The following is a 20,450-nucleotide window of genomic DNA, read 5'->3' as shown; positions in this document are numbered from 1 at the left end:
AATAAGTCCAAAGTCTACTTGTTTTCCAGGAAAACATTTTCTAGAAAAACATTTTCCATGGAAAAACATTTTCCTTCATACCAAACACACCCTATATATACACTTCTTTTCTTAACTCAATCACACCCAGAGATAAAAATGATTAGTGTAAGCGCCACTAATATTAGAAGACTTCCAGACTACATTGCTTGGATTCATAAAATACGCGGCTAGTTGCATGTCAAAAAATGTATTTTTGGAGGATCTGACACTCGGAGAGTGCGAGCATCATAGCCTCTACAACACCAATATTTGAGAATTGACTTGCATCCTCAAGAAAAAAAATAGCAGATTACTTACCAGTCTAGAAAAACATTCAGCCACGGTTCTGCAACCATCATACTGTTAAGGGAATATCCTGCAAACTAAACCAATTTTACGAATATATTTTTTATTGGGGGCAACCTTGTTCTAATAGGCAATGTCTCAAACTCTGCTTGCTTTAGCATATGGGTATTAACACAAACTTCAGGTGCATGTTAGAAGATTGAATTGACCAACACTATCGGAATAGAGGTTCTTAGCTCACCAATAGGGAGTGTCGTCATCTTGATCAAGAAAACTCAGATCCTGCATCAGTATTTAGCAATTCATCAGATGAAAAACAGGCAAAGTAAGTTTAACTAATAATTTAATATAAGCATTCACTCACATCAAAGCATGATCCTTTGTGAGGAAGATTTTCGACAAGTCTTTCTGAATTGGAAGAGCAAGAAGCGGAACTAGAAGAAAATTTTCTTTCTCTTTATGGATAACCAATTCATTTTCAAATATAGTTGGGAGACTTTACCCAAGATGCCATCTTGACTTTTGCTGAAATGAAGTCTTCCTTGTAGACGTTGCTGAGATCATCACATAATCCTACAAATTTACAACAGCTGAGTTAGCTAGTAGTGTCAAACCTCTCTATAGCAATATAACCGATCTTTCATGATATGTTATATTATGTGTTCTCGAATAACCACATTTTGCTATAGTAGCCAAAACATACTGGAACAAACTACGCCGTCATAGAGAGGTTTGACTGTATTACATTCAAAAAAAAAAAAAGTTTTGTTAGATACACCCAACAGTTATAGTAAAGGCTCGAATAACATACCACATTTTCTATGTCTCTTGTTTTGTTTCCGTGTGACCAAAGAGACATGATCCTTCTTTTCCTGGCATTGCAATTCACTGGTATCTTGTCTACATGCATCTCTAGTTACTATCCCGTATGATCAAAGAGGAAGGAATGTGTCCTCGAGAGGCTTCCATCTCGCACTTTCCTTGTCTTCAATGATCTGTTCCTCCAGATTTCTATCTGGTTCAATCACATCATTACGGTGGTCTGGTGATAAGGGAACACTCTCATGGACAGGATCACCCATGATTTCAATTGCTGGAATATCAGAGGAATGTCATCACAAACAGTTCCTTGATTTAGTGCTGCGTGATTCTTAGGGGAAGAAGTTTTACATTGAGTAAAAAAGACACATTCAAATCTTGGAAATAATCAGAAAAAAAATCTACATCTAAAGTCAATTAGATTCTTACTCTGTCTCCACAGGTATGGCGCCTATTTCAGAAACTTCACCCAATTTTGACAAACTCTTCCTTATGTCCTGTAAAAACGAACTCAAAATGTTGTTATAGTATACGTGAATAAATCTAGAATTCCCTGCAAATATAAAGCAAAAGATGAACCTGATCCACCTCTCATCAATCAAAATAGCTACATACTGATCTTCACGCGTTAGTATTTGATCTAGCTACATGAAAAAAGTATCATTACTGATGAAAATGAAACAGAAAAAGGTATTATAACAGGAAATTAAGTGAAAAACTGAATAGTAATACATACCTAACCTTCCAAAGTTATCTCTTTGCGACTTTTAATATGAGTATCCTCAAACCTGGAAATCAAAATGCACATATGACTACATACGGACTCTAGATGGCAACTAAAACAATCTTACGCAAGATCAGCTATTCAGGTCAAGATCAAAGGCATCAAGTTCAAATGTTTCTGGCAAAGTGATGGAATAGTATGATGCATGAGTGACACCTTCTGAAAGATTGACATTTGTAAACGAAAATGCCTCTCCTATTCCTGCTTCTAGGTTTCTTCAGTCTAAGTATGAACTTTCTTTCAGTATATCCGAACCGTGAATTTCCTTGATCTTCACCATGTGAGAACCTTCAAGGTAATAAGAGAAGAAGAGAACGAAATAAAATGTTTGAGTATTCTTCAGCATAATCTCAAGTGATCCTGTACATACTATATTTATACAGTTTAGTAACAACTCTAACTAACTTTCTAACAGTGTAACTAACTGACAGTTCTAACAGAATACAATTAGCTAAACATACTAATTACTGAAAATATCTTCTATTCAACATCCTCCCTCAAACTGATGATTTGAATACATACTTCAAACTCAGTTTGGTCATTAAGTGTTCATGTTGTTGCCTGCCAAGACTCTTGGTTAATAGATCAGCCTGCTGCTCCTTAGTGGAAACATAACAAGTCTTGATGATACCTTGTATAATCTTGTCTCGCACAATGTAAATGTGCTTAGTTCTTTCATGAAAGATGGGATTGGCTGCAATGTGAATAGCAGCTTTGCTGTCGCAATAAAGGTGTATGGGAACCTCAACACTGATCCCCAGCTCCTTATACAAACCAATCAACCAGTTCGCCATGGCCACCACAGAGGCCATACTTCTAAACTCTGCTTCAGCAGAGCTTCAGAGGGCATTAGAAGACCAAGACCTGGTGCATTCTTTATATATTTCACTACTCTTAAGGCAGCATTCATGTGAGATTGTTTGGGACTATGCATGAATTGACTTAGCACTTGCACTACATATGCAATGTCAATTCTAGTCATAGTGAGATATAACAATCTTCCTACTAGCCGTTGATATTGAGTAGGATCAGCAAGTAGTGTATCTTCATCCTTAGAACCTGCTTCCTTATCCATTAGTTCTAAAACCATCATATTCGACTGATGTAAGCTTCAGAATGGTTAATGAGATGGGTGGACTCCTTATAAGGTTTGAACAATCCTCCTCCCTTTGAGCTAACTTTTGGGGTGTGAGTGCAATGGGAACTGTTGGAAACATGATGAACTCTATACAAATAAATAATTTAAACCAATAGGCATTAGTATTATCGATCAAACACTCGAATAAGAACTACCTACAATAAGCATATCAAATCTATTTATGTTATGCATGTATTAATTACCGCATAACTTAAAAATAAAATTAAAGAGAAGGAACCAATACGTTAATGGAAGAATAATGATATCTCTTTGATACTTAATGGAACACACAAGAAAAGTGCAAACAACTTAAATTCAACTGCACTACTACTCCATCCTAATACTTGTGATTCCATAAACAGCAAAATAAGCAAGCATCTTAGTTGTGATGTTCTGTACAACAGTTTTATTTATTTAATTTTTTTGGCAGGGGAGACATGATTCCTCTCTGCTAACAATGTGATAAATATATACAAACAAGTAATCAGCATTTGTTATGAACAATAAACCTTATTATTATCAACCAACAACTTCAATGAATTTATTTGATGCCCATCTCTTAGCCACATCAGAAACCTTATTTTCCTCAACCTGTAACAGTCTCAACTTTGGTGAATTCAACACAAATAACTCAACACCCTGTGTCTCAATCCCACAACAATACATTGCATCAACACTTTGTAATTTCTTGCAACACTTAGCCAATGAAATCATAGATAAATTTGTCAACTTTTTGCAACCCCTTACCTTCAATTCATTCAAATTGTTGCAGGATACTAGCATTGATATAAGTTCTTTATCAAGTAACATGTCATTAAAAGACAAGTCTAATTTCCTTAATCTTTTCAAATCTTGTCCTAATGTAGTCAACAAACCTGATTCTCTTTCCACTACATCACAATTTATCAAAGCCAATTCTTCAAGCCCATCAGCCATAGCATTTCCAAGAATCTTTAGCCCCTCACCGGTAACAAGACAGCAACTTTGTAACCTTAAACTCCTCAAACTCCCTAAATTTTCAGCAGCAGCTGTCAAATGATAGTTTTCAAGATCAAGAGGCAACCTTAAATCAAGATTCTGTAAATTAGGACATTTGCTTTGGGTCAAGAAATGAAACAACCCGTCTTTACTACCACCATCATAGAGCAACAAAGAATTCAACATAGCACAATTCTCAGCCAATTTCAACAAAACCCCATCAGCAATTGTCCTACAAGTTCTCAATTCCAATTCTTGAAGACCCTCTAAACACTGAAGAAATGTTAAAAAAGAACCTTGATCACCAACCCCTTCACAGCTTATCAGCTTCAAAGTTGTTACCTTTTTGCAATTCCTCCATAAAAAACCAACCCCCTTATCCCCTGATTTAATTCCAGTCAACAAAAGACTCTCCAAATTCAACTCACAAGAACCATAAAACTCCCCATAATCAAATTCCCCTGAATTTCCAGCTGAGTAAATAGAGAGTTCTTTAAGACAGCCAAAAGGGGTTACCCAGAGAAAAGAAAGGGGTCTAAAAAGAGTTACAGCAAGAGAAACAAGATTAGGGCAAGAAACAGAAAGAGAAAACAGAGATAAAGTAGAAACAGAGCCATTCAAGAATCGGAGATGTCGTAGGTTAGGGCAAGAAGAAGCAACGGAATTAAGCAATTGATCAGAGGAATCTAGTGTATGTGTAATGGTAACAGAAAGAGTAGATAAAAAAGGATGAAAACTGAGAAAAGATGAGAAAAGAGGGATCAAAGGGGTTTCAATAAAACAGATAGAAAGAGAAGTAGTTGAAGAACGAAGAAGATGAAGCCACCGCTTACAGACTAAAGAAACAGAGGCGGCAGACGGTGGAGGAAGGCGGCGGAATATTTCTTGGAGAAGTTCATCACAGAGTATAGAATCCATACTCAACACAAATAAATTTTTAGAGAGAGAGAGAGAGAGTTGTATTATAGGTGTCCTTATTTACCTACCACTCATTCATTTATTTGTTTTGTGGACTTTAAAGAAACAGAGCAGTTAGCTGAAGTGGAACACACGGCACAATGCCTTACTTATTACAGTTAAGCAATGCCCAGATTTTCAATATCTTATGCCGCCTGTCACTCATTTTAGCGGGATAAAGTATGTTAATTTAAAAGTGGATAAATTAGTATATTATATTTTACTTTTTTTTGTCTATTTAATATTAGTTTGAAAAAAATATTAATATGCGTTGGGTTCATAAGATCGAAAAAGGGTGAAAAATTATTTATAAAAATAAGCTTAGGAGTAATAGGATCTTAGTATAGTATAAACATGTCTATAACATTTCAGACATTAATTGGGATACTTGTGCATTTTCTCTAAATATATTAAATTTTAAAAATAATTTTTATATATTATATATCATACATGGAATATAATAAATTAATATTTTAAAAAGTAACCATTGTTAATAATAAGAGCACATTAGGAATCAATTCATAAATTAGTAGTTTATATGGTTGATTATCTAAATTATTATTGTAGTTAGTGAGGGATTTGATTTCCAACTTATAACTCCCTCTCCATGTCCTTAAAAATAAAATAAATTATCACTTGGTTTTTCAAACTCAATAAATTAAAATTAATATATATTTTTTGATATAATGCATAAATATATCATTTAACTTGGCTATGGTTGACATCTATATAAGAGATTCTAAGTTTGGGTGTGCATAAATATATCATTTAACTTGGCTATGGTTGACATCTATATAAGGGATTCTAAGTTTGGGTGTGCATAAATAGATACATGAACTTATTTAAACTTAAATATAAACAGACACATACATAATACATGTCAATTCATATTATACGTGGTGTATTATTATGTGTATTATGTTACATAGAACACGTGTATTTATTTGTTTGTTTAATTTTATATAAATTTAAATATCTATTTATACATCAATAATATTATGTTAACAAATACAAAATTAAAATATATATTATATCGTATTTTATAGTCCACGACTAAAAATGGATGTGAGGAGTTAATAGCACACGAACAAATATAGAAATGGACAATGTGCTAAGGCCTAAGCAACTACTATTATTTTGTTTGTATCGAATTTTGTATGATTTATACAAATTGCCCCTCACGTTTGGTAGGTTGGATCGTTTCTTGATCCTTCGTTTTATTTTGCATCGCTCGAACTATAAATCTGAAAAAATGAGTTGTGACATTTACCCTATATTAGCTATAAATAGAGATATTATATATCTCTCATTTTTCTGCATCGAATTCTTCTCTTCGTCGGCATACATTTTTTATCAAACAAAATTAAATCAATAGTGTCTATATGTGTGATTCGTTGCTATTATTTTGAGTTCGTTGAAATTATCGAAGTTTGAGGTATCACTATTTCTTTAATGATTAATCCGTTTTTATTTTGGGAAAAATTAATCTACAACCTAGTGTACTTGAGGGGATTAACAAGGAAACACAATGGATTATGTGGATCCGGACAATTCTTTTATTTTTCTTTCATCTTTTATTATTTATGGTTTGCTAATCTATATACAGGAGATAACAAGACTTAGATTTTGTGGTTATAAAATAAATTTATATACATCGTCTTGTTTGTTTTAGCAAAATAATTTGATTAATTTCAGAACTATATATCTGTCATCTATATATTAGTTCTTTTCTTAAAAAAAATAAAATATATATATATATATATATATACTTACAAATCATCTAAACTTTACAATTATCTGATCATAAAAGTTAGAGATTAATAACATGAAAAATAAGACAAAAATTGTGCTAAAACTTTTTAACTTATATCATTATTAGATCATTTTTCTGTACAAGCATCAACAATATTGTTGTTTGATTGACATGAGACAACGCACTCACCTAAGCTTAATAACAATAATTTAGTCATCCAATTTGGTCCTACCACCCCACTGACCCAATATAACAAAGGATTAGATAGTTTTAGGAGTAAAATTCTAAGAATGATGAAATATATAAAAATGTTATTTCTATTTTTGTGTGTTCAACTTAAGAAAATTGATCTTCAAAATAGGTTTTTTTTTTTTTAAAGAAGTAGATAAGCTATGATAAAAATATTCGAATTAGAAAAATACTAATAAGAAAGATGGTTCAAATGAAAATAATAAATAATAACTTTATCGATTCTTGTAATATCAAAAAGAACGTATGAAAATATTTTTAAAAATATTATAAATGTTAAAATTAAAATCAATTGTTTTTTTAAAAAAAATAAATTTTAACATTAAACCCATTAAATTTAAACTCGAAATTTACCTAATGTTTGAAGCTATGACAGTATTATTTGTTTCGCAAACTTTCTAAAACTGAACCAAGTCTGCTTTATACCCCAATTAATTCCTTAAAACTAATTAATTTAATTGGATAAAGAAAAGATCAATTTACCCTTTTAATTCCCGGATTGAACATTTCCTTGATCCAACAGCCCAACTTCCAAAGGGCATAACTCACTCGTCCAAATTCAAAATTTTGCAAACTCGACGACGTTGAACAGAGGGCTTTCCAACTATATCTGCAAATACTCCTAAATCATTCTGAGTTAGAAGTTATGACCGTTTGAAGTTGACCAAAAACTCACTTTTAACTTGCTATCAATTTTCCAAATTTCCTTATACTTATCAAAAAATGATTATTTTTAATTTCTTAGCTATTTGAAGTTGCAAGATGTTACAACAAGATACTCCATAATGCATGAATACTTACTCCAAGGAACACAGAGCTTACGGACAGAGTGAGAGGAAGACTTCAAAGTCGAGGCCATTTAAGTTTTTCGTGTACATGTTTATGTACAGACCGTTTTCTAATAGGCAATGTCTCAAACGGGGACTTATGATTAGACTATACTATGAGATATATAATTTGAATGAGACTGTGGATTAGTGAATTCATGAGCCTCTGCTGAAGTAGCAAATGGCAGTTCTTCTCGTTGTTGAGGTGAAAGAATGTGTCCTCGACAGGCTTCCATCTCGCAGTTTCCATGAACATGTGCACTCCGCTTGAGCTTGTAGTTTGCTATTCCAGATATTAAGAAGCTTCCTTTCACACTTGTCCTGCTGAGAGAAACTGGACATATTTGATTGCCAGAAAGAGACCAAACAACCCTCCCAAGAAATTTGATATCAGAGGATACACCGTCTTCACAATCTTGAGAAGCATAAGATTTGGGAATAGGTGGGATCAAATTAGACTGAAAACAGTAAAGTACTCTGTGCTCGTTAACAGAGGGTCTGCAGGTTTTTTCTCAGGGCATAGAAGGTCTTACCAAGACGCTCCAAAAAGGGAGTATGGGTTGAAGGCTTCAAAGTAGGCAGTCCCATCAGAAACAATGTTATAGTTTCACATCTGCTTTATACTTTGCTATTTTATAGAGCAGATAGATCATAGATCGCAAGTGATTAAGCTACACCTGATCTTGCACATTTTTTAAGTTGTCTTTGGACTACATACAAATATGTCAAAAAACACTATCTATCAAGTAAATTCAGTGCTTAATCTGGCAAAGCTAGCACGAATCATGTGATGCAACATAGGGTCTTTTTCAACAACTTATCCTGGACTGCCTTTAGGTGCAAAATTCATGTCTAACGCAATCTGGTTGGGAATTATTGAGAAGTTTGGAAAAAAGACTAGCAATATGGCAACTGCAGTATCTTTCTTTCGGAGGAGGAGTTACATTGATTAATAGTGTAATGGACAGTATCCATAATTCATATGTCCCTTTTCCCTATTCTAACAGAAGTTCTCCAAAAGCTTGACAAAATTAGAAGGAATTTTCCATGGGAAGGCAACAACAAGGATCATAAATTGCATTTGGTTAAATGGGCAAAAGTGACAACCTAAATATTGAAGGACCTGCAGATTATACAGTGATTGTTAGGGAAACAAAGTCTAGAAAGTCATTTCGAATGTCCAACATTTTGCAAAAAGATTATCATATCTTCCATCAGCACCTGTACATCTCGTGAGACATCAAATCCTTTAAGAGAAAGTATAACTTCAGGTGATGAAGTAAAATAATAAATTGAGCAGATTTTTCTGTACATCAAAATGCAATAGATCAATGTCAAAAAGTTAATACTTACCATTGTCATCAACCTTAATCCCAATGCCTATAGCGACACATAACTGGTGTAAACTAGGCTAAATTTCTAACTAGGAGTAAACAACTTATAAGAATAACAAACATAAAAAGAAGAACATGAGATGCCATTCCAAGCAACAGTTTTTTAGCTCTTGATTGCTATTTTGAGTTATATTGTGGAAACTACTGAAAAATAAGAAATCCGGAAGGTCATGTGTCACCCAAAATGGTGGTTTCGTGAGAAAAAAACTGATCTTTGCTAAGCCAAATCATTACTGGTTCAAAAGCATTGAAATCCGTCGTGGCTACAAGTATCACTTAGTCGTATGAGATGGAGAAGGAACATCGGGAAATGGAAATTTAATTCTAAGATCTCATAGACCCACCTGAGCTGCCATGCCAACCAGTGGCAGACCCAAGAATTTTATTTAGGCGTTCGAAAAATAAAAATATAAATGTGTAAATAAGTCTTTTGAAATGAACCCTTTGAACTGATTTTTTTAAATAAAAATAAACTGAAACTATAAATAAATGTTTGTGCAAGAAATCGAACCTGGGGTGAATATTCAGGGTCTTACCATTTGAGTTATCTATTTTTATTTGTTATTGAGGGGTTTCAAAATATATTCATCTACAGAAATACAAAAAATTTACCTTATGTATATCGTGTATGAGTCCGCCCCTGGTGCCAACAATAGTCTAATCAACTCGAGAGAAAACAAGTTTTATTGAACTTTAACGGAAAACAAAACCCGGTTCTCATGGTTTATAAATGGAGCAGAGAGAGTAATAAGAATAAGAAAAGAGGAAGGTAATGTGTAATTTCATGAAAAGGATGGTTTGGGCAGGGGGGGATTGAACTTTGCAAACCCAAAACACGATTCAACTCAAAGGCTTTGAAATCTATAATGGTTGCACGCAAAGCTAGCCTTATGAGTTACCATGCCAAGCAACAACTTTTCAGTTCAAGAGAGAACAAGTTAAATGTTATGAAGTGAATATTAGTGTAGAAAAATTATGGAGAGGTGGGGATTTGAAATCGGAACAAGGCTACTGAAGTAACTGAATTTCGGAAGAAGTAACTAACATAGAAAGGAACGGCTCGAATTTAATGGGAAGCAATGATGAGGATGATGCCACGTAGACTGACCAGACAAAATCTCATAAAGTGTCGTACCATGAAACAAATAATTTTCAATTAAATCTAACATATCAGAACAACAAATTTACTGTAGTCGCAACCCTAACCAAAAAAACATCTTTGAAATCGCAAAATCCACTTCGAAACCCTAGCAGTGAGATGAAGAAATGGGTGAAATCAACTTTGAAATGGAATGGCGTCCGGAAACCATAGGGGGATCGTATAAAGTAGAGAGAAATAGGGGAAATCGTTTAAAGGACTCGGGATGTCTGAAGTTGTGGAGGCAAAATCAGTAATTAGGGTTTTGAAGTCTGTGTGGCAAAATTAGCGATTAGTTGTTTGGTGCTTATGTGGCATCCACCTGTCGTTCATGTGGCATCCACGTATTATCCACGTGACACTTAACACATCTGGAAGGGTGTTTTTGAGCCAGAATATAGTTCAAGAATATATTTAAGCTATTTTCAATAATTCAGGAATATTTTTGAGCATTTTCCAATTAATTAATAGGGTCCTTTTGGTCCGCCTACTAATACTAATATGGTAAATAGATTGTTTGAATGTTTGTTTGGGTAGTAAATAATAATGTTAAAAATTATTGTCGGAAAAAAAATACATAGTTAGTATTATCTAAAAATTAGTATTTTTTATATTCTTTTTTTATCAATCTATTAAAGAATGACACATTTTTATTATATTTAGTAATAATTTTTAGTTAAAATACTTATTTTATTCTTAATGAAATTATTTATATTCACATAAATTTCTATCGCTTACTTTAAATTATAAATTTCAAAAGTCTCTTAAATTCTGCATTAAATCAAACTAACTCGTACAAAATGAGACGAACGGAGCACTTCAAAATATATTTGATTTACTTTTATTCTTAAACAATGCTCTTTACATTTCCTTTTGGTTGAGTTAGTCAAAATATTAGCTAATAAACACTAATGAATTTACAATTATTATGAAAGGCAATCATAAGATGATTAAACATGGTTGTATCTGTTATAGTTTTATCATCCGTGAATGCAGGTTATTGATGTAATTTCAGTTATTAAGCAATAACATCATGAGCATAGGAGAGTAACAAACTTCTTCGAGGAGGAAAAAGCTAAGAATGAAATATTTGATCGTATTAGAATACTCGTAGTTCTTTTATATTTACAAATAATGTATTAGTACACACAAACATTTTATGAATTACTTTTGAAAGAATTATTTATATAATAACAATTTGGTTACACACCGTAACAAACTATTAGGAGCTCAATTTCCCATGAGCTTTTTTTTTTTTTTTTTTGGTTATAAATCATTTCAATTTATCGAGAGAGGAGAACTTACTATGTACATATTTTAAAAGTCAAAAGAAGAATGCATGTATTGATAAAAGAAAATGGAAGAAATAAATTTCAAATTAAAATTGTTACAACTTTTTGTTCATTTTCATACCACACAAAATCTGGAACTATTTTAATATATGAATTTATTTAAGAAGTGAATATATCTACATATTGTCAATTTGTTGGTTTGATTTTCTTGTTTTTCTGTCTGAATCAACAGTGAACCAAATTAAGAGGGGAAAAAGAAGCAAATCAATTTTGTCAAGTCGATTTAAGTCAAAGTGAAATTTCCAGTTTTATTTGAAAACCGTGTCTCCTTCATAAACCAAGTTGCAATTGAACAGACTACTGCCATAAACAATTCATGACCATTACAAGATTTTAAACACCTAATTCCCCTGCACCATGCCCTTGTCACAATTGGTACACGATGAAATATTAGCTACAAAAGAATTTTATACAATTTCTTTTCCCTGCATCTCCAAATAGTAGAACAACCAAAAAAATATTATGACTTCCCCTATATATGGTTCTCCAGTTCCAATTCCAGAAACCTAGTTCACATTTATCCTATTTTTGCAGTGCGACTGCATTGTGACTTGGGCAGGTAGCCAGGTTTCACCTCCAAGATAACCCTCATTACATAATTTCCTGTCCGTCCAAAGTATTTTATACACGTAATACTTTTGAAAATCTGTCCATCTTATTGCTTTTGGGGGATTTACCAATATGCGAAATTGAACATAGGATTGTAGTTTTACACCTAAAAAGCAATTAAAGATATATGGAACCATCAGAAAAGGCCAGGACCTGTTCGTCGCTCTTCCTCAGTGAGAGAGTGACGGAAGTGGCAACGGTGACCATAGGGGCACATATCACCTGCTAGGACCATCCTACAGACTTCTGTCTTGTAGCGTGGATGCCTTATCACTGGGCGCAACTCTGTGATACCGTGAGCAAACTGACAGTTTTCTCCATAAGGGCAAGTCCCAGTCTCCTGCCATTTGTTGCACAGCTCTGTCTTTAACATCCCTTGGTTGTAAACGTCAAACTCTAATGCCTCCTCTTCCTTCTTACTTCCAGGAACGTACACTCTTTGTTGCTACAGCCACAACCCAGAAAACAAGAGAAAAAAAAGAAGAAGAGAACATATTGTCAATTAACTTGCATTGCTCTGAATCCTAAAGCAAAGATTATGGATTGCAGTTAATTTTAACAATTCACAAATTAGATGTGACTGAAATCGAACCAACGATCTTTTCGGAAATGAATAAGAAAGGGGAATGAATATTTTCACTCACAGATTCGGTTAGGGGTGGAACCGTAGATTTTTGCCGAGCTTTTGCCTGGCTGGGACCTCCAGTGTTTCCACCTTGTGCTTTCAACTTGAGATAACCGCTCGAGCGCACAGAAATGCTCTTCGGCAGCGAAACTCGTTCAGTGTTCCTTCGCTCAGGCCGGTTAGGTTCCACGACGCTCCCTTGCCTGATGTTCGGAGGTCTGGGATCAGAGATTTGAGTATCACGGTTGACTCCCATACCAAAACGATTGAAATCAGAGAGAAGACAGTTTTGTATGGTGGCCTGAGTGAGGAGACTCAGGCGTCGATCCAAATCGGTGTTAACTAGCCGGAGAGATTCATTCTCCTGGTGAAGAGCTTCGACTTCTTTGATAGATTCCTGCAAATGTGCGAGGCAGAGAGTGTACCGATTGTAGAGTTGCTGGTACTCAAGAATGTAGCTAGCTTGGTGGAGGCGGCCATCGGTAACGAGGTCATCAGTATCGTCAAAGGAGGTTAGGGAAGGGGAATTTGAGCTGCGAGAGAAAGTTGAGTAGAAGTTGGGGATGAATTCAGAGGAATCGAATTGGTGAGTTGAGGTAGGTGACAGAAATGGATTGTCAGCCAAGTCTGGTGAAGTTGCATCAGAGAACGTATAGTTTTTGTTGGCGGACGGGACTGTAGCTGCATCGGCGATGCTGGTGTTGAGACCATCACTTGAAGGATTCTCGTTCTGCATTTTGCTGAGAACAGAGTATAAGCGGAAAATGATCAGTAATTACAGTTAAACATTCCAACGCTCAACAATACCACTATACCAGAAAAACTCAAAACACATTTGATTCTAGTAGAGCAAATTTTCTAAAATTGCAGAGAGCAAGTACTCAAAAATAATGGAGATCCGCAGAGATGATGAACCTAAAAATCACACAAAACCTTTTTCATCTACAATCTCATATAATTAATGGAATCATAACAAAACAGAGAGACGTAGAAGTAAAGCATATGGCTTATTCACAACTGCTATGAAATCACAAAGAGGAGAAAAGACATCTCACGGCTATTTGATTGATGAGTAATTTTAGGAAAAGCATTTCGAAACAGTCAACTATGAAGTTTCAAGCACTATCTTCTGTAGTTCAATTTTCCAGAATTAAACAGAACAATTACTCAATAGCAGCGGAGATTCAAGTAGATACAAAAACCTTCACAAAAGATTTATTGAACCAAAACAGAGAGAGGAACGTAGCAAATAACCAAATCGCATCAGACGAAAATTCTAGAAGATGAAATCAGGAAGAGGAGAAAAAGCATTTCGCTGCAATCTAAACTCGAAAATTATCAGTAATTTCAGAATATCATTCCAAAGCACTAATTTATACCAGCGCTCTTCAAGTACAGTTCATCTCGTGTACTGAATATTCTAGAATTGAACAAAATAAAACTTAAAATCAACGGAAATTCACATAGATATAGAATCTACCAATCACACAACACAAATCGAAGCATATAAAACAGAGACACAACGAGTATGCAAATCACATCTGATAGAATACTTACTGAAATCACGAGGAGTAGAAAAGGCACCACAGTCCAGCAATAGTAAATTTCACAAAATTGCAGTGAACAAATACTTAAAACACAACGAGAATTCACATAGATATTTGAACTAGGAATCATAATAACACTAATAGAAGCAAAATCAAATGAAATCACGAAGAGGAGAAAAGGCACCAGAAAATCTACCTGAAGATAGTCGTGCTAGTACAATGGAGCTGCGTAATTTCTGAATTCTAAGACGAAAGAGATGATCCAATATTTGATTGAAAGAAGCAGAGAAAGCAATTGACGTCTTCGTCGAGTTGTTGAGACAAAGTATAACTCGTGCTTTGGGGATACAGTATTATATATATAATAGATGGGGTAGCAAGAACTTTGCTTGCTTAGGTCACAAGTTCTTCAAGTATATATAATACGGCATGGAGGTGAACTTTTGGCGGGGAATTTTGAGATGGTCAAATTGGCTTTTCACAGGAAACAAGCTCTCAACCTTCCCAACCCAAAGAATAAGACTGTCTATCCATAATTCTTTTTCGACCTCACTTGTAAATTACACTGAATATGAGTGTAGATTAGTGTTACTTGCATTATATTAAATTTTCACGAAAAACTTTCACGTTTATAAATTACACCGAGTGGGTATATTATTAGTGTGATTTATGAAATAAAATTATAATGTGTATAAAAAGATAGTAGTTCAATCGTTTTCAAAACCGTTATGTAAGAATGAAAATGCAGGAGGAGCCCACATATTTAGTTGTATATACTATGTGAAGTTTAGAAGTTGTTACGGAAGGCTTAATCAAGTATCACGAGTTAGTTATTGTTTAAAACTAATGTTCCCCTAATTTGATTATAACTGCTCAACTAAAATTAGCTAACTAATTCTATTTCTTTATGACTTTTATCATATGGTTGTGTATATTTTAATTCTCACTATTAGTCAACACCTATGTTGCTGCAAATTACTTATTATTAACGTTATATGTCACCAACCTGTTATTGACACTTTTTTTTTGGATAAAGGCATTCAGAACATAATACATTTCTTCTAAGTTCTAATTAATCTTTGTTCACCAAATTCAGGATTGATTTGTCACTATCAATTTGAATCTAATTATTACTATGATTTAGTGAAAGAGAGGGCAGGTAATGATCCAAATTAAACTTGAAGCATCTTCACTACTGCCTTGTCCCCGATCTTCATATATTTTTCATTTCATTACTAAATATATATATATAAAGTTCTCTTTAACTTGAAAATAGAAATTTAAGTTGTAAATTTATTTTTATTTTTGTGTTCATCTCAATGATTATAATAGAGTTATCAACTATTCAGTTGTACGAAGCAAGTATCATGCGGACATTCATCTTAGGCGTAAATAGTAACAAATAATTTAGGAATGAAAAAATTAACTCATTAAAATAGAATTTAGTCAACTTATTTAAATTTAACAGATTAATGATTCATCTATTTATAATTAGTTCATCGAGATATCTCTAAATTCAATCTATCTAAAAATTTGGTTCATTATATTAAATATATATAGCTCATTTTGATTCATGAAAAAAGTAAAATTCAAGAAGTAAATTTTATATAGCTTCTCTTGTACTTTAATTAACTCAATAAATTTAAAAAGAAAAATTTTAATGATTAATTATTTAGTCTATATTGATCAAACATCTTAACCCAATTGACTTAGAACAGGGTTAGTCGATTACTTTTTTTTTTAAAAAAAAAAATATATATATATGTATTCAACCCATTTTGATTCCAAACCCCTTTCATAATCAATTACGTAATTTTGTTCGACTTCGTGTGGTTAAAAAATCAATTAAATAATTCAATAAGCAATCCTTTTTTATATGATCAAATCTTTGTGGACAAAGTAGTATGGTTTTTTTAATGATGAAAGATATCACGTATTTATTGAATTAATTGAAATATAGGTAAAATTGAATAAGTATAACATACATATTTCAAATTCGATATTATTAATAAGTTCTGATAAAATGTTAAATTCAAGATTATAATATTTAAATTTTAAATCCGTTCCATAATTTCAACTAGTTTTATATACTTTCTTTGTAGACCGTAGTAGCATGGATCAAAAATTCTTCCTATCTTTAACCCTTTTTTTTTTTTCAACTAATATTATATGAAAATTGTAAAAGTATAATCACCACATTGGATTATAATTTTTCTTTTAAATGTCAATAGATCCACCTGACAAAAAACAAATAAAAAATAGCTGTTGGGTGATGGAAAGAGGAAGCTGCAGGGGCCAGGGTGGGTAGTCCAGTGTAATATTGGCGTGGCATCAAAGTATAGGAAGGTGAATGACGAATGTGATTTAAAGCTCAAGGAATATAGATAGAATTATCTCACGTAATGATGTTTAGTTTTGATTAATTAAGAAAGTCTACTTTGGTTAATTTCTAAGGCTATTTTATTTTGAAAGTAAGCCTCAATTTTTAATAACAGAGTAAGAGATTTATTTTTGTGTCTATACTATCTTTAGTATTAAAAAAGTTAAAATAATAATACTAATGGTTAAATTTAGAAATTAATGAAAGATAATTTTAGTTTTTTTTAAAAAAAAAAATTAAATTAATAATATTAAACTAATATAAAACGGAATAAGTAATAATGAAATCATTACGGTCTCTAGAGTTGCTTCCCTGTCACAGCTATAACTAACTTTGTGGTCCTACCTCTAGTTTTACCACCTTGGTGTATTTTCATTCTTCAACAATCAATTGGTCCCATTCAAATTTAAAATTATTACTATTGATTTTAAATTATAGTTATAGTAGAAAACTGCGTTTCACTTTTACTCATTATAATTATAATATTATTATTGTTGATTTTTTAAAATAAAAACAAATTATAATATGTAAAAATTTAAGGAATCCCATAGTGTAATTCAATAATTACACTCTGTCCCGACAAATTTAGTATTTACTAAAAATTTCTTAAAATTTTTGTTCCGTGATACTTTAGACTCTAGTGATACATGGTAAATGATACATGGTAAATTTAAACTGTTAAGAAAAAAATGGGAAAAAACAGTACATTTAAACTTGTTAACTAAAATAGCATAATTTACGGTAACAGATCATTAATCAGCATTAAATTAGCACGTAATTGAATATTAATTTCAAATTTTGAAAATCAAAGATTATATCATCTATTTTGATTACAATTTTCAAAACCGCATGATACATAGAAAACATTATGATACACAACAAATTCATGTATCAATGCATCGTCTAAAACACTATACACACTGATTCAAAATGTATCAGCAAGCACACTTAATGGATTCAAAATGTATCAATGCATCATCTAAAACACTATACACACTTGATGGATTCAAAATGTATCAGCAAGCACACTAATTCAAAATGTATCAGCAAACACTTCATGTATCAATGTATCGTCTAAAACACTATACACACTGATTCAAAATGTATCAGCAAGCACACTTGATGGCGCAGTTATTGAAATTAATCACTGATACATGATAAAAAATTTCAAAAATCCTTGATACATAGAATCTTGTTCAGTGCAGCTATAGCATTGTTGCTTGTTGGAAGAAATTCTTCTTGTTTGAAGCTAGAATCTTCATAAGCAAAATCAGATGTCCCACATAAAGGCAATCGATCAAATTCTTTTCCTACTTTATCAGACAGCTAGTTCACATCACCATTGCTCTCTTCTTCCAGTAGTGGTATTGATATATTTTCCACCTCTGGTTCTCATTCAGAGGTTGTAACGATTCAAAAAAAAAAGAGAATTATGTAAATAAGAATAAATAGGTATTTAAGGGCATAATTGTCCTTTCACGTTTTAAATGAATAAATAAATAAATAAATAAAACAGATTTGTATTTATTTATTTTAATGTTATTTGACTAATTCTTGAATTAGTCTCCTAATCCAATTAGCCCTCTCTCTCTCACGCTTCTAAACTCCCTCTCTCACGTTCTCCATCTTCCTCACATTATTTCTGCCAAAATATCAATAATTTTCATGCTTGAAGAACTCACAAAAAATTTTTAAGCAAAAGAAAAAGTAATCAAAACGTCAAGGCTAAGAGAGGTTCGTCGAGAGAGGTATACTTTGAAGTGAATTGGGAGTGGTTTGGAGGAGTTTTCCGGGCAGCAACATTAAAGTTTGAACATCGATTAAGGTATGAGTTTCTCTCATGGAATTCTTTCTCCAAGAGTACTTTCTTTCGGATGTTTCTTAAACTCTTGAAACTAAGGTTGTTCCCTTCGTATGTCCTTGTCCTTAGCTCCCTAATGAATTTGTAGGATGGGTATGTTGTGCTGCTAGATTTTTGCATGAATGATGTGTTTAAATTAAATATGAATGTGTTTATGTGCGGGAAATCGCGATAATGATCATCAGAATATGATCGGAAAAAGTTGATGTATGGGTGTGTATAGGGCAGTGTTTTAGGCATTGTTTTGGGGTATATAAGTTGTTTATTTATCATGTATTTTATGTGTGAAATGGGTGTGCAATGTGATGTTTATTTTGATGAAGCATAGTGAAGTGAATGAACCATGAAATCTCCCTAAGAACTAATGTGAAACTTGATGAAAAAGTGCAGAAAAATAGTGGAATAAATTTCCAAAAACATAGAAATAGGTTTAAAAAGAATCTGGAAATTTTTGGGATGTCAAAGAATTAAAAAAAAAATATTAAGGGAATAAAGGTGAGGCTGTGGGGGTTCGAACCCACCACCTCACAGCCTCCATTCCCAGCGAAATTAAGAGGAAAATGAGGGGGGCTGTGGGGGTTCGAACCCACAACCTCCCTATTCAAGCGAATTTAATTAAAAATAATAATAATAGTAAATTAAAATTCTAATTAAAGTTGGAAAATTAATTCTCTTATGTAAACATTGAGATTTAATTTAGAATCTTAATTAAAAATAGAATATTAATTCTTTTATGTAAATATTGAGATTTAAATTGGAATTCTAATTAAATTAGAAAATTATTCTTTCATGTAAATGATTGAAATTTAATTTAGAATTCTAATTAAAATAGAAAATTTATTATTTCACGAAAATGTTGAGACTTAACTTAGAGTTCTAAATTTATGAATATTAGAACTAAAATCAATGAAAAATATAAATGATATCCAAATAATTCAAAATTTGGGTTCTCGTGTCCAAACCTCCGTATTGATACATAAGTCATACGTGAGTGAAATATTCAAGAATAATGTCATCTACTTAGATCAAAAATCAAAGATCTTGGCATATATACAAGATACATAAGTCTTGTAATACATAATCTTAGAAAAACAAGAATTCACTTAACGAACTATAAATGAAGCCTCATGGCTTGTATGTATAGATATATAAGTTTAACATACGTTCAAGAATAAGTGAACCTAAGATATACGTAATGAAATGAAGAATGTGGCGACAATCATGATGTGAGGTTAATGCATATGATGAGAGCAATCTTAAATGAGCTTAAGTAAATGTTACCGATACATACTCACCAATGAGAGTGTAAGATAATGAAGAGACCAGTCTCTATGAATACTCTAATAAAAATATTGAGTTTAAAACACTTAATACTAATGATGAGATGAGAAATCATCTATTGAGCTATGATGTCTTCATACTAGAAGCAAACTTCTATGATGTATGAGTTGCATGTAATGGAACTTTATACCGAGCACCGATAGGCTAGCTATGAGTGGTGATGCCTTCTTTCGGGAAGGGCGGAGGTTCACGTAATTCTCATGAGATGAGATTGTCCGGCTTGCCGGGTATGGGTCTCCATACATCTCCTAGTCTTTGAACCTATATTGCCACTATAGGGATCTGGCGGGGTTAAATTCCCATATACGCTAGCATGTTATTGAATCGCTTTGGCCGGTGATTCCACCTCTTTTCGGTGTGGGGAAGACACT

General features: G+C 32.8%; 3 protein-coding genes across 11 annotated transcripts; all 3 read right to left on the bottom strand.

Moving 5' to 3' along the window:
• Positions 1 to 161: 161 nt before the first annotated feature.
• On the bottom strand, positions 162 to 4,079 carry LOC101252555 (retrovirus-related Pol polyprotein from transposon RE1). Of its 9 annotated transcripts, none has more exons than XM_069294547.1 (10): positions 3,944 to 4,079; positions 2,453 to 3,155; positions 2,087 to 2,218; positions 1,883 to 1,934; positions 1,735 to 1,790; positions 1,576 to 1,643; positions 1,139 to 1,420; positions 692 to 900; positions 569 to 609; positions 162 to 397 (listed from the first exon to the last, which is right to left on the bottom strand). In XM_069294547.1, exons 2-4 carry the CDS (start codon positions 2,740 to 2,742, stop codon positions 1,883 to 1,885), a joined length of 474 nt encoding a protein of 157 aa, XP_069150648.1. In that variant the 5' UTR covers positions 2,743 to 3,155; positions 3,944 to 4,079; the 3' UTR covers positions 162 to 397; positions 569 to 609; positions 692 to 900; positions 1,139 to 1,420; positions 1,576 to 1,643; positions 1,735 to 1,790. The 9 variants fall into 9 exon arrangements, with proteins under 9 accessions (XP_069150648.1, XP_069150647.1, XP_069150649.1 ...); XM_069294546.1 differs by having other exon boundaries at positions 1,726 to 1,786; XM_069294548.1 differs by having other exon boundaries at positions 1,735 to 1,786.
• Positions 3,314 to 4,964, bottom strand: LOC138337028 (F-box/LRR-repeat protein 4-like). The gene has a single exon (XM_069294540.1). The coding sequence runs from the start codon at positions 4,962 to 4,964 to the stop codon at positions 3,588 to 3,590; it is 1,377 nt and encodes a 458-aa protein (XP_069150641.1). The 3' UTR covers positions 3,314 to 3,587.
• A 6,974-nt stretch (positions 4,965 to 11,938) lies between these two features.
• Positions 11,939 to 15,161, bottom strand: LOC101252845 (zinc finger CCCH domain-containing protein 14). Its single transcript, XM_004233658.5, has 3 exons — positions 14,694 to 15,161; positions 12,970 to 13,690; positions 11,939 to 12,770 (listed from the first exon to the last, which is right to left on the bottom strand). The coding sequence occupies exons 2-3, from the start codon at positions 13,684 to 13,686 to the stop codon at positions 12,462 to 12,464; spliced, it is 1,026 nt and encodes a 341-aa protein (XP_004233706.1). The 5' UTR covers positions 13,687 to 13,690; positions 14,694 to 15,161; the 3' UTR covers positions 11,939 to 12,461.
• Between the last annotated feature and the right edge of the window lie 5,289 nt (positions 15,162 to 20,450).

This window comes from Solanum lycopersicum, chromosome 2 (genome assembly GCF_036512215.1).
Source record: "Solanum lycopersicum chromosome 2, SLM_r2.1".
Classification (NCBI taxonomy): Eukaryota; Viridiplantae; Streptophyta; class Magnoliopsida; order Solanales; family Solanaceae; genus Solanum; species Solanum lycopersicum.
This window is presented reverse-complemented; position numbering and strand designations above follow the sequence as displayed.